This window comes from Nicotiana tabacum, chromosome 24 (genome assembly GCF_000715075.1).
Source record: "Nicotiana tabacum cultivar K326 chromosome 24, ASM71507v2, whole genome shotgun sequence".
NCBI classification, from domain to species: domain Eukaryota; kingdom Viridiplantae; phylum Streptophyta; class Magnoliopsida; order Solanales; family Solanaceae; genus Nicotiana; species Nicotiana tabacum.
The window spans coordinates 73,840,006-73,865,467 of record NC_134103.1 but is presented as its reverse complement, the minus strand read 5'-3'; the positions used below and the strand labels follow the sequence as shown (position 1 = coordinate 73,865,467).

The window sequence follows — 25,462 nt, the reverse complement described above, 5'->3', positions numbered from 1 at the left end:
AGGAGGGGTAGAGGGAGGCCTAAGACGAACTGGGGTGAGGTGATTAAGCAGGACATGACTCTGCTCCAACTTACCGAGGACATGACCATCGATAGAAAGGTGTGGAGGTCGAGAATTAGGGTGGCGAGTTGATAGACAGTCTAGAGTTTCGCCTTGTCTTACCAGTAGTAGTAGTACTAGTCGGGTCCTAGTCCCTTGTTTTTATACGGTGTGTCATTATTTTCGGTAGGATTGGCACTTTTCTTGTCGTTTCGTATCCCTGGATTTCTGTTATTACTCGTTGTATTATTTGCTCCCATTGTCTTATTACCTTGTTGCTATTGCTTCTCTATTGCTTCATTTTTACTGTTCTTGAGCCGAAGGTCTTTCGGAAACAACTTCTCTACCTTCGTAAGGTAAGGGTAAGGTCTGCGTATACACTACTCTTCCCAGACCTTACTTGTGGAATTTTACTGGGTTTGTTGTTGGTGTCTCTTTTAGGTTCAAGGATTGAGTGCTTATTGTATAAGACGGGCTGCTCCTCTATTTGCTCACTGTTACTGTATTTTCGGGATTTCAATCTTACCACTTGAACAATGATGTGTCATATCAATATTGGTAAACTTTAGATAGCAATCCTTTTATCTTGATCTGCAAATTGTGTTTGACTCAAGATTACAAGCAAAATCTGAACCGGTACTATCTTGATATTTTCCACAACCTTTTTATACACAATTAAGTGAAGTAAAGTAAACTTGGAGGGTAGGAATTTTACAGCACGCTCTCATTAGTTTCGACTATACTTTGTTTAAAATGTCTGCAAAATAATATATCAGAACAATTCTGGAAAATAAATGTTGGAGCAAGAAAAGCGGAGGGGTGTGTTTTCTAATCCAAATGCAATTACTCTCTATGAAATTATTGGGCAACAAAGCTTACACTTGTTCATTAATTATGACGGTTTGGTTTAGGTAGGACGGCTGGCTTATTACGGGACGCCTTACTCTTCAGCGCTACGCATAATTGGCTCGAGTAAAGGCAGATGTTGCGCAAGACGAAAAATCAGAGGTAGCGCTAAGGTTCGGGGAACCCACTCTTCTTCCTTGCGTTCAATTAGGGACAAGCTATTTCTAGAAAACGGTCTTATATCTCATTTGAGAATTATATCCAAAAAATTGTCGTCACTGTTAATCAGTTTGGAGAGTGTTTAGATTTGTGTGTACTTTTGTCTCAGAGGGAGATTATTACTATTAAGGAAGAAATATTAAAGAGAATAATGAAAAAAAAATCGGCAAAGGACCAAATATACCCTTATACTATGAGAAAATATTTAAATATATTCTTCTGTTTACCCGAAAAACGGATAGAGTTAAATTTATACGTAGTTTTAAGGACACGTGGTATAACTTGGTACAAATTGGAGAAATAAGTAGAAATATATCAAATATTGATTGTAAAAAGGGAATGAAATACAAACCCTAAATTGAGTAGAGAATGATTTATAAATGAACAAGATGAACCAATGTAAAAAAAAAAAAACCCCAAAAGGATAATATCTACTATATGTGTGTAAATCTCAATAATATTTGAAATGTGAGAGTGTATTGATGTCTGAATGTTCAATGTGTGATGGATCCCCTTGCAGAAATGATAGCCACTCTTAATATAGTGGAGGAATCCTACTTTAGATATTATTAAAAATACATAGTGGAGATTCTATGATAGATTAGTTAAATAACTTTTCCTTAATTCCCGCCGAGATTCTCTCCGCTAGTGCGGCTACAACGGCTCTTTGTCTCTTGGCTCGATCTTGGTCGGTCTCTGGATCTCGAGCTCGATATTGACCCGAGCTCGATACTCGAACTCGATATTGACTTGAGCTTGATATTGACTCGAGCTCGGACCACTTCTCATCATAGCTCGCTATCGACTGGAGCTCGATATTAGCTTGAGCTCGGTATTGATTAGTTCATGAATCTTGAGTTCGATAATCTAGCTTCACATCATATCTCGATATTATAATGACGACCCTCGGTCCATCATGTTCAAATCTTGACTAATTATACGAAGGACAAACTCGATTTTGACCGTATACACCTTCATTATATTTTAGGTTCAAATATACCCTTGTCGTAATATTATTGGTTCAAATATACGCCTTTTCTGTTAAGTTTGTCCGAGATGGACATCCAATCCTACGTGACAGTGATATTTGATGAGGTGGATGTCACATGACATGCAACTTCAGCGCCCCTAATCCATATATAAAAGATTAAAATTTGAAATATAATATTTTTATGGTAACGGTAATGGTGACAATAGTGATAGAGAAAAAGAAAATTTTAGTAGGAAAAAAAAAAAAAGGGGTGAAATGGGTTAGGGGCACTGATATGGCAAGGTACGTGACATCCAACACAGTCAAAAAAGAAAAAGAAAAAAGAACACTTTCCAAGTGAGTTACAACGCAGAAAAGACATAATTTTCTACTTAATCAGATACGTGTAGGCCCTCAAATCCGATTGCCTAAACTTCAGACAGCAAACATAATAATATTCCACATCCGCAAAATTTCTCTTTTTTCCCCTTTCGGCGTTTCAAAAGTAAAGACTTCAAATAACTTTATCACAAACATTCTCCACTCAATACACATACACAGTTACACACAGAGAGAGACACAGAAACATCACAACAACACACACACGATCCTTAGATCTACTCTATCTACGAATCACAACTTCATTTCTAGAGAGAGAAAGTTCTAGAGGATAGATAGACAGCTAGAGTTTTCTAGCTTCATGCGTTGACGTTGCCGATGGATGAGAAGTTGATACAGCGATTGGAGTCCGCCGTCACACGGCTTGAGGCACTGTCAGCCGGCGGCTTCAGCGGAGGAGTTTCGCCGGGGGAGGGCGAAGCTGCGGCTGTTTTAGATCCGTCGATTATTGCCTTTGACGATCTGAGGTCTCAGTTCGTCGGGAGAGTTCGAAGTGCTGCAGAGAAGATTGGAGGGCGAGTTTTGGATGTGACAAAGATTGTTGAGGAGGCTTTTGAAGCTCAGCGTGAACTTCTTATCAAAATCAAGCAGACTCAGGTTATTAGCTCTCTTAAATTAGTTCAATATATCGAACGTTATAGATTGAGAGGTTTTTGTATAGCTGATTCTTACTAGTTTGAGATAGAAACGTAATTGATTGATACACTTTAACTGTCTAAATTCTGATATACTAGTTGACTGCGTCGATTAACAGTTGAATAATTATGATGGAAGTTATATTTACTTCGGTTTGTCTATTTAATTTTAGTAGTACAAATGCTAGAACTTATATAGCATGTCCCTTTTGTTTTGTCATTGTTGTATTTCATGTGGTTTATTTGTGCATCATGAGTGGAAAAGCACGAGTGATTCTTACAATATATGAATAGTCTAATTTGGAGCTTCGGTAGACTCGTTTCAAGTGCATTGAGGTGATTGTACTCGAGCTGGAATAGGTCTTGTTGGTGAATTCTGCTAACTGAAACAGTCAGGAGATGTCCGACTTTTTGGATAGGACTTGTAATTTCTCTGGAAAGAGGGGTTAATTTGGAGGATAAGAAGTCTCGTTTCAACTGCATGGAGAAGATAGAGCTCAGAAGCAGAATAAGTCTAATTGGTAACTTCTACTTATAAAAGGGGTCTTATCGGTAACTTCTGCAGTTCTGCTAATTGAAACAATCGTGAGCTATCCGAGTTTTTGTATTGCACTCACAAATTTTGTCAAAATATAGGTGTTGATTTTATCACTTTGAAATGTAATATCTTATGCAAGTTATGTGGAATCTTTCAAGTTGATCTCCTTTCATTTAATGCAAGACACATACTGCAGCTATAGACTGTTAATGGACTATCTGTTAAACAGCGTGCTGTTCATTATATAGAAAACATAGTGTTGAGATGTCTTGTTGTGATAATGTGCTCTGATTAACAAACGAATCTGTTACGTGTTTGAAATATACTTTTCTTTCTTATGCACCCATATTATGCTCACTTTTGGTCTTGATCGTGCAGAAACCTGACATGTCTGGTTTGGCTGAATTTCTTAAGCCTTTGAATGATGTGATTGTGAAAGCTACAAAAATGATAGAAGGACGGCGACCTGATTTCTTCAATCACTTGAAGGCTGCTGTTGATAGTCTGACAGCCCTGGCATGGATAGCTTACACTGGAAAGGATTGTGGTAGGATATTCTCTAAGTTCTCCACTTTGTTAAGTCCCAGTCCACTTGTTGACGATGTTGGTGCTCTCTAGGTTTGAGTATGCCTATTGCACACGTGGAAGAAAGTTGGCAGATGGCTGAATTTTACAATAACAAGGTAATTGGACTTCCTCTAGCTGCTCACTCTTTCCTCTGATCATTCTCTTGCTTGAGAAAGTATTTCTAATATTTTTGTGGCCTGGCCAAAATTAGGTGGAAAGGAACCACGATCATTTTGTTCATACCCTAAATTTCCTTGATTGATGTTGTTTCTTGAATTTACGTCCTTTATTTTGGGGGAAAAGAACCATTTACACCTTTCTAACCTTCCCGCCATATGCCCTTTTATGCAATATCAAGAAGTGAATGCTATTTTTGGTGCTTTGGATTGGAGCAAAACGTCTTCCATGGAAATATTTAACTTTGAAATTTTTTTCTCTGTCGGTTTCTAGTTTTTGGTTGGGTGTAAAAATATGTGATATATGGTAATAGTTCAAGGTGTAGGATAGGGTATAAAGATCGTGTCTTGGTGATATATCTTTATTATTGAAGGCTACAGTCAATTTCTAAATGTTGGACGCACATCACAAGTTCAAACCCTGCCATTGACATATAAGTTTCTAGTATAAGATGTATGGTAAGCACAAGTTACGGTTCGAACTCGAATCAGTGAACCCGGCTTGGTATTTAAGTGGAGATTGGTAGAGGTATGGGTACAATATCCGGCAAGTTTCAAAGTTGGAAACAAGGATTTCTTGGTTATAGACGAAAAAGAAGGGGAAAAAAGCAAGAAAGAAAGAGGCAATCTGTTAAGTGCTCAGCTCCGTCTGCTTTGACTGAACAAAACATAGCAGACATATGTCAAAGTCTGTGTTGTCTAGCAGTCTGAATCCCCTAAAAAAACATCATGAGAGGTTGTTGCGATTTGAAGTGAAGGATGACGGGCATCTAAAAGAGTGGAGGAGGGGTGTGAACTCAATCTATAAGGAGGGAGGAGAGGTCGAAAGGGCCGAAAGCACCTATGGACAAAGTGAATACTTCAGAATTTTGAGTTCCTAGAGGCCTCCTAGGAATTGGTGGTATCTGATCTCGGAATTCTAACAGAAAATCAAGGCCTTCCATTACCAAGTTCTCGATTTGTGGGAGGGCTCCATGAGGAAGTCAAAGCCAGAATCACCAAATGAAGGCCGGAGGTTAGAGTGGTGGCAAGGATAAAGGATTGATAAGAGAGGGTGAATTTGTAGCTAATTGTTTGTAGAACGGTTCCCAAACAAGTGTAAATCCACTTATTATTATTCTGAAAACTAAGTTGCTCGGACTCTTCACTTTCGGTGCCACACCGTGTCAACACGACGTGAGTGCTAGTGTGGATGTGGGTGTGCTATCCGTACCGGATAACCAATTTTGGGTGCTCTGACCAAAATCGACCTATTCGGGATAGGTATAACTTCGTAAAAAAAGATCGAGACGGATACAATTATTTCTAAAATCAAAACAAAAGCTAGGGTGGAATTAAAAAAAATGGAATACGAAATTTCTATGTCAGTTCTTTTCCTTTTATCTCCTTTGGATTCTCCTCTTGATCAATATGTTCTCCTTCTTGGAATACCTTGTAAGTTTTCCACATAATATCTCATAATTTAGACATAACAACAACAACAACAACAACACCCAGTATAATCCCACATAGTGGGGATGGGGAGGGTAGTGTGTACGCAGACCTTACACCTATCTCATAATTTAGACATATTTTTATTATTGTATTTTTTAGATATTTGAATTATTTTTAGCACATAAGCTCACCCTAGTGTTGTAGTTGAGATTTGAACCTGGAAGCTCTAGGTTATTACACCCATGCTTCAACCACTACGTCATCTCCTTGGGGATTTACAAAATGTATTTTATCTTTGTTTCCATAATTTTAGGACTCCAAAACAAAAATGAAAAAAAAAATACCAAGAGTTGATTGAGTTGCCAGCTAGAATAAAACAGTAACCAAGTCCATTCAATCCTTGATGGAAAAGGATTTTCTTCCGAGCTGGAAGATCATATTCCAATTTATTTTCTGCTGTTTGGTTTCTGTTATATATGTTATTTTGCCCTCATTAATAGCGCACTATATAAAGTGTAATACTGTTCTAACTTCTATTAAAATTTCATGATATATAGGTCCTTGTGGAGTTCCGAAACAAAGACTCGAATCATGTTGAATGGGCAAAAGCCTTGAAAGAGCTTTATCTCCCTGGCTTGCGAGATTATGTTAAGAGTCACTATCCGTTGGGTCCTGTATGGAGTGCTACAGGGAAAGTTGCTGTATCTGCACCACCAAAAGCTCCCACACCAAGTGCTCCCATGCCTCCTCCTCCACCGCCAGCTTCTTTGTTCAGCTCTGAATCTCCCCAGGCTTCATCATCACGTCAAACGAAAGGGATGACAGCTGTTTTTGATGAAATTAATTCGGGAAAGCCAGTGACTTCTGGTAAATTCAGCTACCGTCCCTCCTGTTTAATGTAGATATCATTTTGCCCTTAGTTGATTTTTTTTCTTTTGTCTAGGATTGAGAAAGGTGACAGATGATATGAAGACAAAGAACTGGGCAGACAGAACTGGTGTCATTAGTGCAGGAGGAAAGGAAGGTCATGTTAGCTCACCCTCTTTTTCTAAAGCTGGACCTCCGAAATTGGAGCTTCAGATGGGTCGTAAGTGAGTAAAACTTCTGCTTTCAATTAATCCATGCTTGACCACAACAACAACAACAACAACCCAGTAGAATCCCACTAGTGGGGTCTTTTGCAGACCTTACCGCTATCCCTCCGGGATAGGGGATTAATCCATGCTTGAGATTAGGTAGATATGCTTCTGACTTTGATGTTGTGTTTGCTCCAGATGGGTGGTCGAGAATCATATAGGAAAAAAGAATCTAGTCATTGATGATTGCGATGCAAAGCAATCTGTTTATATTTTTGGTTGCAAAGATTCAGTTCTGCAGATCCAAGGTAACTTCATTTTTCCTCTAATATAAAGTACTGGTACAATCTGGAGAATGATGAGTTGGTTTTCAGTGTTCTAATATGCAGAGATGATGTTTGTTTGATGTCACAGGGAAAGTCAACAACATAACAGTTGATAAGTGCACTAAGATGGGAGTTGTATTCACGGTCAGTGATTGACTTCAAAAGGAGGGAATACATTGTTCAAGTATTAATGGTGGTTCTTTTCTAGACCTAAGCGCTTATTTTGATTTATAAATTTGGTGGACAGGATGTTGTGGCAGCTTGTGAGGTTGTCAACTGCAATGGTGTGGAGGTGCAATGTCAGGTATACAAATAATGCTTTCCTTTGAGGTTTACTGATGTTTTTATTTGAACTTCATTTTTATGTATCATGACCTCGTGATTGCATTTTTTTCTGTTGTGTGGGCTCTTTAGGGTTCAGCACCAACAATTTCAGTCGATAATACAACTGGATGCCAGTTGTACTTGAGCAAAGGTTCTTTGGAGACTTCCATTACAACAGCCAAGTCAAGTGAAATCAATGTTTTGGTTCCTGATGCTGGACCTGATAGTGATTGGGCATGTTCTTTTTCCCTTTTTCTTAATTATCTATTCATGTATTTCTTTTTGTGCTTGTGCTAACTGCTAATCATCAAAATCAGATGTGAATGAACTTAGAAGCTAATGACTTCCAAATGACATCTCACTTGGTAACAAGTGCTTAATTGAAATATACCTTACAAGTGTGTGCATGAAGATAACTCATGCAATTTTTGGACATATATATTTGAAGTTGAATTCAGAAAAAATTATTTAAATCAGAATTTGGTAAAAAGTTCTGTAAGTGAAGTTATGTTTTGAAAAAGAAAAGTTTGTGAAAGTAGAAGATCAATGTGGGTGTAGATTTTGAAACTTCAAACCACAATTCAACTTGAAAGTTTCTTTCGAAGTTCAAGTTTAGATTTTGTTCTCAACTTCACTTAAACCAACTTGCAACGTGAAGCCTCTTTATGTGCAAGTGAACTCATTGACAAATGCCACCTTGGTGTTTTGATACGGGACAAAACAGAAAAGGAGCTGCTGATGCTTATAATCTGAGTTTTCTGTTATTGGTTTCAAGCATAGTTCTGTACATACTTTACACCATCTAAAAACTGTAAGGTAAGCTGTGAGCTAAGCGCTGAGCTGAAGCCAAACCATGTATTTTTAAAGAAGATCCTGCTATGTCTGTGTGATATTCTCATCTTCTTGTCGTGTTTTTCTTTCTTTTCTTTTTCTCATTGGGTTCTTTTTGCAACATCTTGAGTTTCACACAAGCAAGTAAATCTGAAGACGCCCTTTTCTCCTTGCAAAAGATGATGATATTTCCTTCCTCTTATTCAATCAGCTTTAGATGAACAGCACTTGGCATCTTAACTGATGGGCAAGGATATATCATAGTAATAGTGTAGACTTTGGAGTACCTATGTCCTATTAACAAAAGGGGCTGAACTTATTTCTGGCAGCGTAAAATCTATCTGTGTTCCCTGTTTCGAACAGTTTTTTTTTTCTTTTACTTTTTGTCTTTGTGATGAGGTCGAACTAGTTTAATATGGGCAATTATTGCAGGGTGAGCATGCTTTGCCACAGCAATTTTCTCATGTATACAAGAATGGCCAATTTGTGACGACACCTGTCTCCCATTCTGGAGGTTAACTGGGGACAATTTCGACATTCAATTTCTTATGCTTTTCATATTATTTGCCAATTTGATTAAGAGTTTTAAAGGGTGGTTGATTGTTTTCTTTCTTGAGTGTAAGTTATGTCCTCATCATTGTATCTTGTGCATTTTATGCGCATCTCCTGTTGGCAGTTTTTTTAAAATGAGTGTCTGTGACTTTGTTGTTGTAACACGTCTGTTTTTTTGTACTAAAGCTTGATCTTTGTAAGCCATCAATTTTCTCATATATTCCTTTTAAAGGTGGTAATGTTTCTACTAATGGTTTATTCAGCAGATAAGTGCAGATTTTAAATTAGGCAGTATTGTGATTGTGAGCAAAATACTTGTCAATATAATGTTATCGGACTGGTCATTGTTATAATCTCTTATTTCTCAGTTCATAAGGTCTGCACTTGGATTCCACATTCCTTCAGCTGAACTAATGTACTTCCTCAAAATATCATTCTTAATTAAACCTTTCCAAAAGAAACTAAAAATGAAAACATAGCTCGGCTTGGTTTCATCATTCTTATGCTTTGTCAAATTACATTTCTTGTCTGCCAAAAACTATGTTTTGAAACCTGTGTTGAGTAGTTATGATTCTGATATAACTTTAAACGAATTATGTTAAACTGAGAGTAACAGGCAATAAGGGTTTGAAGCTAAATAAGAAAATGATCTCAACCGAATGATTATTAATGCACAGAGCAAGATATCCTCATAAATTCTAGCTTCTAGCTGAAACTTGCCTACAGATGTATAGTACATATACAAGCAATTGACAAATGGGTACGTTATATAACTTCAATTAAGAAACATAACATATTGATAATGCGCACTATTGTTGTCTTAAATTCCAAAACAAAATAAAATGACTCAACTTATCAACAAACTAACCTATAAAATTACTATGTCACGCTGCTTTTGACGAGCAGCTATATACATTTACCACCATCAGTCTAATGTATGTTTTATGGTGGAACCGTGGAAGTATATATACAAAAAACTATTTTTCAGTACCTAAAGCATCCTTCGAGTCTAGAATGAAGGTATGTGTTATATCTACACTTTATATTTTATAAATAAAAAACAATGTACTGCAATTAGCTCAGAAAGCCTTGCTTTGCTTCCTTCCTTCTTCGCCCTCGAAGCGAAGGTAAAGACCAAGACACTGGGGATTCCCAATCTGACCGCACTTTCCTCAGGTCGGACGGCTATAATTTTAACTCTACTCATCTACATTCACAAATGCTGTGCTCAAGGGCTGCATGTTCTTAGTTATGCTTCACCTCTGGAATGGACAAACTCACCAGTCGATCCATGTTGACTCCTTGTGAATTCTTCACTTGATATTTCAGATTTCTTGAATTTTTTTATGTCATATGAACGTCCATCACATTCAGAACTTTCTCCTGATCCAGGTATTCCACTATGACCTGGTGTTGATCCTTTATTTAAATCATCCAATAAAGAAACATCACCTTCCAAAGTACGTACAATCTGCAAATTTATTATCAATAGTCAACAAGCCATTTCTAATACTCGTATATTATATGTAGGTCACGGGTTCAAGTCGTGGAAGCAGCCACTAATGCTTGCATTAGGGTAGGCTGTCTACATCGAGGGGCGGAGTTAGAGTGCCGGGAACGGGTTCGGCCGAACCCAGTAGCTTTAGTTCAAACCTTGTATTTGCCTTAAAAAAATCTGTTAACTAACTTAGAACCCTATAACTTAATAGGATTAGAATCCCGGAATCATAACTTAAAATCTTGGCTTTGCGGACTACATCACACCCCTAGGGGTGCGGTTCTTCCCAGAATCCTGTGTGAATGCGGAATGCTTTGTGCGCCAAACTGCCTTATTCTTTTTGTATATTATATGACTCACATCTCTTTTTACTAAATTAGGAAATCCAATTACTAATAAAATGGGATTTTTATGGTGATTTGAGTACTACGACAACAACAACATACTCAATATAGTCCCACAAGTGGGATCTGGGGAGGGTAGAGTGACCTCAGCCTTTAAAAAGGCAGAGAGGCTGATTTGAGTACTATAGAAAATATTAGAAAAGAAAACTTACTTGACTAATTTTTGGACGTCTTCTAGCAGAATGTCTGATTGATGCAGCAGCACAAGTAACCATGCATAGCATTTGCTGAGCATCAAATTTTCCTTCCAAGCGTAGATCTATTAATTCATCATAATTTCCACCCTCTGTTGCACGACTAAGAATTGGCCTAGCCTGGATATGTACGTAAATATAAATTTACAAATTAATAATTTCATATAAAGTAATTTAAGGCTAATTAAATTTTGTTTCAAGCAGAAAAGATGAAGATATATATACCCAATCAACTAAATTGTCACCGTCACTGTTGACATCTATAGGTCGACGTCCAGTTATAAGTTCCAATAGCATAATACCATAAGAATATACATCAGATTTTTCTGTCAACTTTCCAGTCGAAGCATATTCTGGTGCGAGGTACCTATATTTTGAAATAAAACAAAAAAACATTTCAAGTTTTCTTCAATCTCTTCAATCTATTGTGGACAATATATATTAAAATATGTCATATGTATAATTTTTTTAAGACAATGGAAACATCAATGATACAACAACAAAAATAATAACTCAGTGTAAATCCCACAAGTGAGGTCTGGAGAGAGTACTGTGTACGCAGACCTTATCCTATCTTAGGAAGGTAGAAATGTTATTTCCGGTATACCATCCACTCAAGAAAAGATGAAAAAGAAGCAGTAACAACAAGTAGTAACATCAACAATCCAACATGAAAACCAAAGCAAAAGAAATAGAGTAGCAAATAGTAATAGAAATCTACGAATAAGAAAATACAAGACTAACACTATTACTACTAGTATGAACAAGGAAACACTCAACTAGTCTTCCACCCTAATTCTCGACATCCACGCCTTCAATGATAGAAAGCAAATAATTCGGAACAAAAGTTTTTTGTTATTCTTAAATGACAACTAAAACAAAAAAGATAAAGCAAATTAACTCAGATATTTAGAATGCTTACCCAAAAGTTCCCATGATACGGGTAGACACATGAGTAAAGTTATCGGCTGAAAGCTTAGCTAACCCAAAATCAGCCACCTGATGATAAAAATGTTTTTGTTAGGATCATAATAGAGCTGAACATTGTATTAAGCTAAAGGGAAAATACCTCTATTAGTAACTTATGTATATATACCTTGGCTTCAAAGTTGTTGTCAAGTAGGATATTTGCACCTTTAATGTCTCTGTGTATAATGCGAGGGTCGCCTGCAATTTATAAAAGGATTATACAACTGATGATGATGTAAGAAGGAAAGTCTTCTAACAACAGTAAATAGTAAATTGTCTCCAGTGTGATCTATAGGTCACAGGTTCAAGACGTGCAAGCAGCCACTAATGCTTGCATTATGATAGGTTGTTTGTATCACACCTCTTGGGCCGCATGCGGCTTTCCCTGGACCTTGCGTGAACGCGAGGTGATTTGTGCACCGGGATACCCTTTACAACTGATAATGTAAATATTTTTTTATATTATCTATGTATTTGATTTAACATTTAAGGGTTTAACTTGAAATCTAATCTTTTCTCCCCTTTTACTGGAAATTGTTGCTCCCTGATTGTTACTATTTGATGCTATTTTTTCTCCCCTTTTTCCTTATTGTCTTTTGTCTCCCTCGACTTTCTTTCTTCCCCCTCTTTCCACCTTTTCTTGAGCCGAGCGTCTATCGGAAACAACCTCTCTACCTCTCTAGGTAGGGGTAAGGTCTGCGTAACACTACCCTCCTAAGATCCCACCTGTGAGATTATACTGGATTTTTTATTGTTGTTGTTGTTGTTGTTGTTGTAACTTAAAATCTAATCTTAATAAAGAGTACTTAACCACGAAGGGAAAAATTAAATATCTCAATTATCTAGAGGGAAAACTAAGTAAACTTACAATCTTCATGAAGATAAGCAAACCCTTTGGCTGCTCCTATTGCAATTTTAATTCTCGTAGGGAAATCCATTACTGCGTTACCAGGTCCTACAAGGATGTAAAAGGAGATAAATTTTAAAGAAAGGACTAACATATTAAAAAAAATAATATAACCAAATTAGAATATTATAGTTTAAAGTGTGTTTGGTATGATGAAAGTCATTTTCCATGAAGAGTATGTTTTCCTTAAAAATATTATCTGGTTAGAAAAAATACCATAAACTTACTTTTTTATGAAAAACATTTTCGCGGAAAATGGCTTCTGTCATACTAAATACACAGCTAAGTAACATTTAAAAAAAAACTAAATTAGAATATTACAGTTTTTTAGGTGTGTTTGGTACGATAAAAGTCATTTTCCACTGAAGTTTTTTTTTTATTTAAAAAAAGTATATTTTTCTTGAAATTGTTTTCTGGTTAGAGAAAACACCAGAAACTTACTTTTTCATGGAAAACATTTTCGCGGAAAATGACTTTATCTCGTGCTAAACAGAGTGTTAAGTAATGTTAATATCATACCATGAAGGTGATATTCAAGAGTGTTGTTAGGAACAAACTCATAGACTAACATCCTTTGAGATCCAGCAATGCAATAACCAACTAAAGACACAAGATATCGATGATGTACACGACTTATAATTTCAACCTCAGCTTGAAATTCTCTTTCTCCTTGTCCACTATTAGATTTTAAACTTTTTACAGCTATCTCTTTACCATTAGGCAAAACCCCTTTATGTACAAATCCAAAACCACCTTGTCCAAGTAGATTAGCCTTAGAAAACCCGCCAGTTGCAGTTACTAAATCATCATAAGATAAATTGCTTTGGGTAAAACCAAATGATATATTTATTGGGCTTGGAGGTAGAAAATTCAGAGGTTTTCGTTGTTGTTGTTGTTGTTGTGTGCCAGAGAAATCAGCAGAGCTCGTATTGCTCATTGGTGGCGGTGGTGGTGGTGGTATTGGCCAACTATATTCTGAGCTTACTCCGGCACTATTGGTTGGAGGGGGTATTTTAACAACATGTTCTGAAGATTGGACATTGTTGTTGTTCCAATTCCCATGTTGTTCATTGTTATAATAGTCACCACCTGTACTAATGTGTGAAACTTTGGTTAGAGGCCAAACCAAAAAATGGCAATAAGCAAGAAAGCTAACAAGATTAAGAAGAATTATCTACTTCGAATTTTTTACACTAGAAGGTCACGTACCTTATTTTTCATGTTACTAATTTCACTTATTACGAGTCACTATACTTAATGATCTTATAAATTAAATGACTTGACAGTCTAAAGAACTTTTTATATTGTCAATGTACAGTGGTTAAATTCCTATAACCTGTTTGACCAAGCTTCTTCAAGGCAAAAAACAAAAATGCCTTTTTCAAAGTTGAAGTGTTTGGCCAAGCTTTTAGAAGAAAAAAAGTGGTATTGAGTAGAAGCAGAAGCAGTTTTGGAGAAGCAGAAAAAAGTAGTTTCTCTCCAAAAGTATTTTTTTGAAAAATATTTTTGAGAAAAATACACTTAGAAGCAGTTTTTAAAAGCTTGATCAAACACTAATTGTTTCTCAGAAGTGTTTTTCAGATTGATTGTTCAAACACAAACTGCTTCTCACCAAAAGTACTTTTGAGAAAAACACTTTTGAAAAAAACACTTCTTAAAACAAGTTGATTTTAGAAGATTGCTCAAACATGCTATTAAGCACAAATAATGGACTTGACTAATATGCTTTTCATTATTTAGGCATTGAATTCAGTGTACTGGCTAAAAAAAAGTATTTATATAGCTAAGATATGATGTAAGGAAAAAAAAAAAACATTATATCAGCAATATAACAATATATGTAAGGTAATTAGAGATGAAAAGAGAAAGGATTTATACCCTTGGCTCTATAAGAATTGTCCCTGTAGAAGCCCATTTGATCACGTGGCTTTCTTCTTTTCCTTTTACAGCAAGATATTACGAAAACTAGCATAACAAGAAGTAATAGTCCTGCTGCTGCAGCAATTCCTATAAGTATTGCTTTCTCATGATTATTGTCACTATCATTTGAAGAATGTTTTGGTAGTGGTGGTGACTTATGTCTTGAGTGAGAGTCAGGTGGCGGTGGCGGTGGTGGTGGAGGGGGCGGTGGTGGGGGTGGAGGTGATTGCGATCCTCCCTTAGATGAATCAGACGAATGCTGAGATTTGTCATTGTCGTTATTGTTATTGTTATTGTTGTTATTGTTATTGTTATTATTGTTATCGTTATCGTTAGGAGAAACGCTATTACTATTTGCAGAAGATGAACTAGGTGATAAATCGTCATTAGATGAAGACATTTTTGAAGAGGCCCTAGTTATCCTATAGGTAAAAGAACAACGTCGTATAGATCCTTGCCACTCTCCCAAAATAATCAATCCTGTTGAAGAAATCATGACACTAATTAATCACATGTAAAAACATGCCACTATATTGGATTATCATAAAACATCATCAAATTCTTCCTTAACAATGAATATGAGGCATCGTAATAATGATATATAAATCAAAGATTAAGAATGTTAACAAAGAATTAGAGAGAAATTAAGAAGAAAAAAAGGAGGAGGAGAGGTGATACCTTTAATTTAGGAGAAGGGCAGGGAGGATTCTCAAAGGAAAGAAAGGAGAAAACATGTTTACCTGATAATAGTTTTTTTTACAAAGCAACTATGAGTCGTTTTTTCCTTCCTCGTATTCCTCCTAAAGTAAAGGACTAATTACTATTTTCTTTTGTTATTACTACTAATATCTTAAGGAGAAATAACGGCTTTCGACCATATGAGTAATTATTACTTTATTCCTATTTTGATCTCCGTGTTATTACCTTTGATTAAATCCAGAGTGACAAGACGGGTTGCTCAAATGATCAGCACCCCCACCTATAATCATAGACTCCTGGATTCGAGTCACTAAAGAAATAATAACTCCAACAAAGGGGATCAAAAGGAAGTGAGTTATCTCAAAAAAAAAAAAGGACGTAATTTCAATCCGGTTATTAACCAAGGCTAACAGAACACTAAGCGCATTTTTTGAATGTTTGGCAAGGTCTTGATTCAGAACTCGTTGACGCTGTAAAGCCCCGTTTCGTTAACTTTAAATACAAATTGTTAATTGAGCGTCTTCATTTAATTATCAGAAGTAGTTCTATTGAGCCTGGAGGTGTTGCTGTAATGTATTCTTTATAAGTTTTTGTTGCTCCCAAATGCACACGCAAGTATATATGGTCGTATAAGTAATAAAATGATAAGTCGAGTGTCGAACCCACAAAAACTTGTGTTAACTACTCACTAGTTTCACTAAGATTATTATTCAGTCAAGTATTTCCGACTTCAAAAGTGTGATTATTCTACGCAATAATTCTAACAAGTAACTATTTTATCAAGCAACAAAGTGGTTATTGTGTATTCAGTAGAGACGAATATTCCAGGGTTGTGATTGATTCACCAATCCTATTGTGTTCTAATTAACTCTCTCTTTCATACAATTCACTCATGGTTGCTAATTAATCGAACAATTGCTCTCGCAACCTTCTCCCGAAGTACTACTCGCTTATTCAAAATAGATTAACGCCTATATTCCTATGGAATCAATCTATTAAGAATGCATTACGATTACGATATTTAATTAAGCACGGTGACTAGATATATTCCTATTCTAACCACAAATCCGCCCCCTTAGAGTTAAGATCATGCTCTCTTCAATTCTTCTCTAATCTAAACATGGCTTTCCCAAGCATAACATAGATAGTAAATAAAACCTAACTGTTGGCCAGGCAATTAAGCAATTAATCATAGAATTGAAGAAACAATCATATATTAGTGAATTGTAATAAAGGTTAAGTCAACTTTAAACGACAATATTCATGGCTAAATCACAACCCCAAAACTATGGGTTGTAGCTACTCATGATAGTATCAAAACAAAATCACAAGTGTTGAATAATTAAAAATACTAAGAAAAGATGAAGAAAACTGAGATATCCTCGCTCCTGGATGTTCCTCGTGTGTATTTTTCCTTCAAAGTGGCGTATCCCCTCTCAAAATAGGCTTAGTCTTGCTTTTATACGCGTTGGGTAGGTCATGGGACGAAATAACCTTGTCCCGGGAAAAGTTGGAGAAGTTTTCGTCACCAGCGCCCAGGACAGTGTGGGGCGTTGGAAAAATAAGCATTCTGGAAATGGCGCCACAGGTAGCGCCCTACGCTGCCTGTGGCGCTACAATGGCCAATGTTTCATCTTTTGCTTCTTTTTGACTCTAATCTCATACCTATAGCCCCCTATTACCTCCAGATGATTCTTACATATAAAAATATCATGAATTAACATAAATCAATACATTTTGCATCCAAATCCACGAAAAACGAGTAAAACATGAGGCGATATACATATAAATATATATACTTCAAGCTAACTATCAACACCCCATACTTAGATTCTTGCTCGTCCTCGAGCAATTGGACTATCAACTACACCCCAATAACGTACACATCTCAACTAGAAAGGAGCACTTTAATTTTTAACCATACACTCTACCCTTGACTATGATTGATACCGGCAATCAAGCACTAACATACAACTTTCACATTCTTCTCGTTTCAAGCATGCCCAAGTATAAACATTTCAATTCAATCAATTCAAACAACCGATCCATCACCACCCTTCCTCAAGAGCCGACTCGTTACCACTAAGCACCATCAACTCGCGCACTCACCCAACAAAAGAAGTTTACAACATCACTAATCCTTCATCAGATCATGTGCCCTTACCAACAAACAAAAGAGTGAATATAGAATAGTCCACACATTCATGTATGCCCTTGAACATATTTAAGGACATCACACAATTGAACAAAATTCGCTCACTCTCACAAAGAATTCATGTATATCCTGTGGTCGTACCATAAGCTTGCCCGTAGTATACATCTTTACTAATCTAAGCTAGCCAAATATATGACCAATTAGAACTTTAAGGTTGTAATGTAGGCTAAAGGATATGTAAGATACATTTAGGAATAGTGACTAACCTTCCTAAATAATTTAATACACTACACTCATAAATCAAGCACACATTCTTCTCAACCAATTCACTTGCCACAAACCATATACAACATAGCCCTTTTTTCAATTAAGCACTTCTATACTCCCACTAGCACGAATTAGTAAGATTAGGAGGTGTGTATTTTTCTACATTATTTGAACTATCATTTTTTTTTCTTGCAACTTTTCTTTTCTTCTCTTTTTTTTTTCTACACACACTCCATACATTAAGGTTCATCGGCTAGTGACCTTTTTTCACAACTTTAGTGCACCTTAAGGGCCCTTCTATGGCTCTACATGAAAGTTACTCCCCAATCTCTTACCTTATTTCTTTTAGCGACTAAGTGCCTTAGGAGGTAAATGTTCAACAATCTCAAATTAAGAACAAAATAGGGGTGCATCTTGTAATGTGAGTGCCAAAGAAAAGGTCTATAGGCTCAAAGGGACTAGCAACGGAAAATTTTATTTTTAAATGACAAACACATCTATGATCAAGCAAGAAACAACTATGTCATCTCCTAGACTAGCGCAACTTAATGATTTCGTTTCGATTGACACACGGGGTAAGTTTTAGATTACACACGATAGCATAGAAGATCACAATTCCTCTTACACACATTGCACATGACTCAATAGAGACGTTCTGTTCAACTCTCAAGTCAAGCAAGCACATATAGTTGAGAAATTTTAAGAAATATTGCACTATATGGTATACAAGTCGAACAACTGAGAAAAAGCTTCAAAAGTAGGATATTTATTTTACTCAGACATCACAAATCAAATCAAATATACGGGAAGACAAAGCGCATGCCATAACCTAATGTGCAAACACCAAACACGTCAACAGGCACCTCAGAGCAACTCAGTTTCTTCCTAACCTACTCCTAAAAAAATAAAGTACCCGGTTCAAGCTACACCCTTGGAATAGAACCGACGCCCAAAGAAAAACCAAAGGATACTACCTAACTATCCTAAAAAAAAATCTTTTTGGTGTTTTGTATCAGACTTTAATCCCTCAAGTAAAATGTCCAAAAGATCCATCGTCGGAAAAAGTCCGAGCTTTTTCTGTTTTTTTTTCTTTTATATATATATATATATATATATATATATATATATATATATATATATATATATATAACACTAACAACAACAACCCAGTATAATCCCACTAGTGGGGTCTGGGGAGGGTAGTGTGTACGCAGACCTTATCCCTACCCTGGGGTAGAGAGGCTGTTTCCGATAGACCCTCGGCATCCTTACCTCCAAGAACTCCCCACCTTACTCTTGGGGTGACTCGAACTCACAACCTCTTGGTTGGAAGTGGAGGGTGCTTATCATCAGAGCAACCCACCTTGTCAAATATATATATATATATATTCCTTTTTTCTTTCTTTCTAAAACTAGACTAAGTAAAAACTAATAAAAAAGAAACACATTTATACAATTTATACAATGTACATCATAAGAAGTACTTCTCCCACCCCACACTTAGCATATGCATAGTCCCCATTGCATGTAAAAATGTAAAACAAAGTAGGGTGAAAAGAAAACTCTCTGCTAGTTGGATTCCTTCTCTTCGGCATGCCCGCCAGCCGCAGCTCCGGGCTCATCATCATCGTCGGCTCCCAGGGGCACTAAAGCCATGGGCCCCGTGACTTCATCACCAATCGCATCCTCAGTGTCAGAGCCTTTGTAAGTGTTCTTATCCTCTGACAGGTGAACGAGACTACCAAGTGCAATCATCAATATCTCTTTGGAAGAACTAGACAAATCATTGCGTAGATGCATACACTCCTCGTCTGATACACCCATCCTGCTCATAATCACATTTAAGGAGTTATATAGATACCTGTTGAAGTTCTCATCTCTTTCATTCTGTGCTGCCTGGGTAAGATTAGACGTGGTCTCCAACAAAGATGTGATATCCATCAACCCCTTAGGAGCCTCCACAACCTCGTCATGTACGAGGTATTCAGGCACCACCTGGGACAACATGTACTGCGTGAGCAAGTTGCCAAAGAAGAATCTCTTGATTTGCCGCCCAAATCGTGTGCGGGCCATCTTCCCTAGCATGATGTCACCCATATTGATGGTTCGCCCAGTCATCAAAAAGAATATCACACATACTCGAGCTCGAGTGCATTCACTATTGTGTTCAACTAGCATGAGTCGGACATGTACAAAATTTTTTGCCACACTTTGGCGGTCTTGTTAAAATCGAAGCGGAGCATCTTCAGATGGGCATCGCCCTTAGTTCTGGTCCACTTGGCATTTTAATCGACGCCACAAAGAGTGTGATGTATCGCCGTGTAGCTTGGGCTTTTGACAAATTTTGGTAGCCTCCGCGGGTTAGAGTTTTCAAATCCCAAAAATTCACATAAGGCCTATCCAATGATACGTTCTTTCCACGAATCCATGACATGAACAAGTTCGCATTCCAATTGGCATACAGTTCTCGCAGCATGCTCAAATTTGCATGGCCGGGGCATTCTAGGAGTTTATCCATTTTTATTTCTCGCAACCGGGCAAGCACGTCCGTGAAGTTCTTTTCCAAAGTTTTTACATTAATACCCATCTCGGAGACGTACCGCCCATATGGCATGAAGTCCCTATGCCATGCGATGGGATCATCACGAACTAGTTTCAAACGAGGCCTCGATTGCAATGACGCATGCTATGATCCGTCGGCAACTTATTTCCCTTTAGCTTGCCTAGATGATCCTTCCCCTTGCTTGCGCTTTTTAGGCGCAGGAGCAGTGGTTGAGGACTTCTCTACTCCCTTGCCCTTGTTTGTACTATCACGAGCCATAGCAACCTACGACACAAAAATAAGCATGAATGTGAGAATGAATTAAGAAATCCACCTAAGGTTATCGTGAGAGTCAAAGATGACCCCACACTTAAAATCGAAGGCTCAATGTACTATACTCACAATCGTGGTTTAAAACGCACAAGTGTTTCACCACAAGGCAATAGGTACTCATGACTTCCCCATGCCGCACAATTATAACTCACGAGCTATGCCACACAAATCAAGTGGTCGATAATGACGAAGTGATTTAGCCTTGATGCAAGCAAGTGACACATGATCATTAACTTCTACAATTACTATACTACATTAGCTAATTCTACAAAGTGCTACAACATACATAATACAAGGTACATGGTGCAGGCGACATGTGCACATTAAAATCAAGCTCCGAATTATGTAAAATCATCCCCAAACATCCCACACTTAGCCCGATATCACATACAACTACACTCGGTTACCAGTGGCGGACCCAAAATTTTATACAAGCGGTTCAATAAATAAAGATACTAATTGACAATTGGGATATTACTCGGCACAACAAGAGAGATTTATGCAACACTTTTTTTTCCTTTTTATTTTATAACGCTACCATAAAATGAAATTTTTATGAAAGTCGAGGTCGATACCGTTTCTTAAACAAATGCTGGGCAAAATAATTTAAATTTTAAAAAATTAATTTACTTTAACTAAAAATATTTAAATTTTATCTATTTAATCTAATAATTTTACCTCAGATAATTTAAAATTTTGTTAAAATTTAATAAAGTATTGGAGAGAATTTACCTCATATCTTTTTTTGATAATGTTGTATTTACAAAAAAGAAAAAAGAAAAAAAAAAGACAACAAGAAAAAGAGATACATATAAACTAATAGAAGCTAAGTATAAGAGAAGAGAACTAATAAAATAAACTAACAATTATAGTGTAACACAGTAAATAATTTAGCATAATCTAATTTAAGATTAACTAACAAAAAATTAATATCAATTGTTTCACTTACATATTTTATCAAAACATATGTAAGAACTTTCTAGATAATCTTGATTTCTTGAAGTAAAATAGACGATATAATATAATTCTTACTATTTGATTTGAGTAAAAACATCAAATTTAAACTAAAACAGAAAACAAAGATTAGAAAAAGAAACACATAAAGCAGGAGGGGAATAAACTAACGTGGCTTGCGTTAGTATTGATGGACTTGTACCGTTGTACGTTCACATGTGGAAAATATATGTGAACAAAAAATACAGAATCAAGAAAATACTTAAAATAGCGAAAAACATATGTAGTTGGGACTCGAACACTGGACGTCAAACAAACTTTGAACCTGCTGAACCACTAGTACAGGGTTTGAACTTTTGTCAAGGGGGTTCAGTAACATTAATATACCCAAATTTGCAGAATATAACCTATATAATACTATAATTTTTCGATGAAGCGAGTTCGTATGAACCCTCTTGGATCCACGTAGGTCTGCCCCTGTCGGTTACTCAGACTTCACCGGTGCACAAAGTACTCATTCAAACATTTTAGCAAACATATTGTGGGCATGAAGTGTGCACTTTAGTTCAACAATGGTGGAACATGGTGGCCCTCCCAAATTTCAACGAAGTAGAGAGAATTCTAGTTTACTACTTCGTATACAACACAATAACAAAGTTGTCACACCCAATTTCGTTCTCATTAGGCCCATCCACCATAGAAAAGTTCTAAGAAGCACTTAGGGGAGAATTTGGAGATTGGGGCGTTTGGGAGGGGGGATGTTGATTATCATCTACCAAATAAAAAAAAAAGGAGGAAGAATAGGAACATACATGTATGATTTAGGATGAGAGCAAGAGAAAACTTGAGAGAGAAAGGGAAGAGGGGTCGCAGTAGAGAGAGAGAGCGCGTGTGAGAGAGAGAGAAGGTGAAAGGGGGAAGGTTTACAATTATGTGAAATTTAATTTTGTTTTAGTGGAGATGAGTTGGGTGATTGGGTATGGGTTAGAATGTGAGTGTAGATGGGTATATGAGTCGAGTTTTATGGGCATGGGTTTTAACCTAATAAAACAAAAATGAAAATAAAAAACAATTATACTTACATGACCCCAAACCCAACGCTCCACGCTAGGCCTGGCGCTGGGGGCCTCGAACATACTGTAAAGTGCGCCTGTTGGCTCGGTTCAAAGTGACGTGGCTTGATATGCTTGTCATGCCATCTTTTCGTTTTCTCTTTGTAAAGTTTAGCATTTTCATAAGAATGCAGCCTGAACTCATCTAACTGCAAGAGTCTCTTTTCGCCCGCGACTTCAAAATCCATATTCAAATTTTTAATAGCCCATAACACCTTGTGTTCAAGTTCAACAAGCAAGTGACATGCCTTCCCATAAATAAGCTTATACGACGATGCCCCAATTGGTATTTTGTATGCAGTTCTATATGCCTATAAGGCATCATCTAACTTTGCAGGCCAATCCTTCCTATTAACACTCACTGTCTTCTCTAATATTTACTTTATTTCTCTGTTGGACACCTCAACTTGTCCACTTGTTTGCAGATGATATGCCGTGGTAACTCTATGGAGGACTCCATATTAAGCTAGACGGTTATTTAACAATCGATTGCAAAACCGTGTCCCTTCATCACTAATCAAAGCGCGTGGAGTCCCAAACTTTGAGAATATGTTCTTGTTCACAAAAGCGGCTACCACCTTGGCATCATTTATTGGCAATGCGATCGTTTCTACCCATTTTGACACGTAGTCAATCGCTAGCAAAATATTTTTGTTACCTCTGGACAATGGGAACGGTCCCATAAAGTCTATCCCCCTCACATAAAAAATTTCTACCTCTAGGATGTTATTCAAAGGCATCTCGTGCCTCTTTGTGATTGTCCTTGTTCTTTGACACTGGTCACACTTCTTAACAAATGCATGGGCATCGTTTAACAATGTTGGCCAAAGGAACCCAGACTGTAGCACCATTGCAACTGTCCTATCGCCTCCATGATGGCCCTCATAAGGTGAGGCATGGCAATCATACAACACTAATTCTACCTCCTTTTTTGGAATGCACCTCCTCATCAACTGATCATCACACTATTTGTACAAGAATGGCTCATCTCACCAGTAGAAGTTTACATCATGTAGAAACCTCTTTCTAGCTTCAGATTCAATTTCAGGAGGAAGTACCCCACTCACAAGATAATTCACATAGTCCGCGTACCATGAGTGAGGGTCTTGGGTAATAGCAAAAAATTGCTCATCAAGGAATGCCTCCTTAATTTGTCCACCTTCCTCCACATGCTCATGATTTTCCAGCCTTGATAGATGGCCGACTACTTGGTTTTTTGTGCCCTTCCGATCTCTTATTTCTACATCAAATTCCTGCAACAATAAAACCTAATGCATCAATCTAGCCTTGAATTCTTTTTTTTTTTTTTTTTTTGTAAATAGATACCCGATTGCTGCATGATCGGTATGGACTATGACTTTTGTTCCTACCAAGTATGCCCGAAATTTCTCAAAGGCCCACACAACAGCCAACAACTCCTTTTCAGTGGTGGTGTAATTCAGTTGTGCATCATCAAGAGTCTTACTCTCATAGTAGATGGAGTAAAACATCTTGTCCTTCCTTTGGCCTAGCATTGCCCCAATAACATGGTCACTCGCATCGCACATAAGTTCAAATGGTAAGGACTAATCCAGTGCCGCAATAATGGGGGCAACCACCAACTTCTTTTTGAGCTCCTCAAGTGCCTTCAGGCAGGCTTCATCAAAATTGAAAGTTACATCCTTTTCAAGCAACTTGCACAAAGGAGTAGCAATTTTTAAAAAATCCTTAATAAAGCGTCTATAGAATCTCGCGTGTCCCAAGAAACTCTGGACACCCTTCACAGAAATGGGTGAATGTAATTTTTCAACCGCCTCCACCTTCACCTTATCAACTTCAATGCCACTCCTTGACACTCTATGAACTAGCACGATGCCTCCCTTTACCATAAAATGACATTTTCCCTCATTTAACACCAAATTTGTTTCTTCACAACGGGCCAACACCTTGCTCAAGTTATTCAAACAATCATCATAAGAAGACCCAAAGACTAAAAAATCATCCATGAAGACTTTCACAAATTTTTCCACCATATCAGTAAAAATAGCCATCATGCACCTCTGGAAAGTAGCCGGTGCATTACAAAGACCAAACGACATTCGCTTGAAAGCGAAAGTACCATAAGAACAAGTAAAAGTGGTCTTCTCCTGATCCTCTAGGCATATGACAATCTGGTTGTAACCCGAATAACCATCAAGGAAGCAATAATATTTATGCCCCGCCAATCTGTTCATCATTTGGTCAATGAATGGAAGTGGGAAGTGGTCCTTGCGGGTTGCCTTGTTGAGCTTTCTGTAATCAATGCAAACTCTCCACCCCGTCACGGTGTGAGTAGGAATTAGCTCATTTTTGTCGTTCTCTACCACAGTCATCCCCCCTTTTTAGGCACACATTGCATTGTGCTTACCCAGTTGCTGTCAAAAATGGGAAAGATGATACCTGTATCGAGCCACTTAATTATTTCCTTCTTCACGAACTCTTTCATAATGGGATTTAATCTCCTTTGTTGCTCAACACTTGTCACGAACCAAAATCCAACTAGCCGTGATGGCACCTAACCTCACCCGCTAGGTAAAACAAATAATAACAATCCGATT

The 25,462-nt window shown here is 37.2% G+C and overlaps 2 protein-coding genes across 2 annotated transcripts; one reads left to right on the top strand and one right to left on the bottom strand.

The window, feature by feature from the left end:
* Positions 1-2,496: 2,496 nt before the first annotated feature.
* LOC107765227 (cyclase-associated protein 1) lies at positions 2,497-9,183 on the top strand. The gene is made up of 10 exons (XM_016583852.2): positions 2,497-3,070; positions 4,025-4,193; positions 4,265-4,329; positions 6,381-6,690; positions 6,767-6,914; positions 7,098-7,207; positions 7,314-7,369; positions 7,473-7,529; positions 7,640-7,783; positions 8,813-9,183. The coding sequence occupies exons 1-10, from the start codon at positions 2,792-2,794 to the stop codon at positions 8,897-8,899; spliced, it is 1,425 nt and encodes a 474-aa protein (XP_016439338.1). The 5' UTR covers positions 2,497-2,791; the 3' UTR covers positions 8,900-9,183.
* A 498-nt stretch (positions 9,184-9,681) lies between these two features.
* Positions 9,682-15,577, bottom strand: LOC107765232 (proline-rich receptor-like protein kinase PERK15). The gene is made up of 9 exons (XM_016583857.2): positions 15,503-15,577; positions 14,783-15,304; positions 13,424-13,993; positions 12,866-12,952; positions 12,125-12,195; positions 11,951-12,027; positions 11,254-11,395; positions 10,987-11,148; positions 9,682-10,403 (listed from the first exon to the last, which is right to left on the bottom strand). The coding sequence occupies exons 2-9, from the start codon at positions 15,222-15,224 to the stop codon at positions 10,182-10,184; spliced, it is 1,773 nt and encodes a 590-aa protein (XP_016439343.2). The 5' UTR covers positions 15,225-15,304; positions 15,503-15,577; the 3' UTR covers positions 9,682-10,181.
* Between the last annotated feature and the right edge of the window lie 9,885 nt (positions 15,578-25,462).

Bases quoted from the DNA above. Each gene is read 5' to 3' on its own strand.
- LOC107765227 (XM_016583852.2), top strand. From the start codon at position 2,792: ATGGATGAGAAGTTGATACAGCGATTGGAGTCCGCCGTCACACGGCTT. The intron at 4,330-6,380 runs GTAATTGGACTT...CATGATATATAG, and splicing joins CTGAATTTTACAATAACAAG to GTCCTTGTGGAGTTCCGAAA. The intron at 6,915-7,097 runs GTGAGTAAAACT...TGTTTGCTCCAG, and splicing joins GAGCTTCAGATGGGTCGTAA to ATGGGTGGTCGAGAATCATA.
- LOC107765232 (XM_016583857.2), bottom strand. From the start codon at position 15,224: ATGTCTTCATCTAATGACGATTTATCACCTAGTTCATCTTCTGCAAAT. The intron at 12,196-12,865 runs GTAAGTTTACTT...TATAAATTGCAG, and splicing joins TGCTTATCTTCATGAAGATT to GCGACCCTCGCATTATACAC. The intron at 10,404-10,986 runs GTAAGTTTTCTT...ATAAATTTGCAG, and splicing joins GACGTCCAAAAATTAGTCAA to ATTGTACGTACTTTGGAAGG.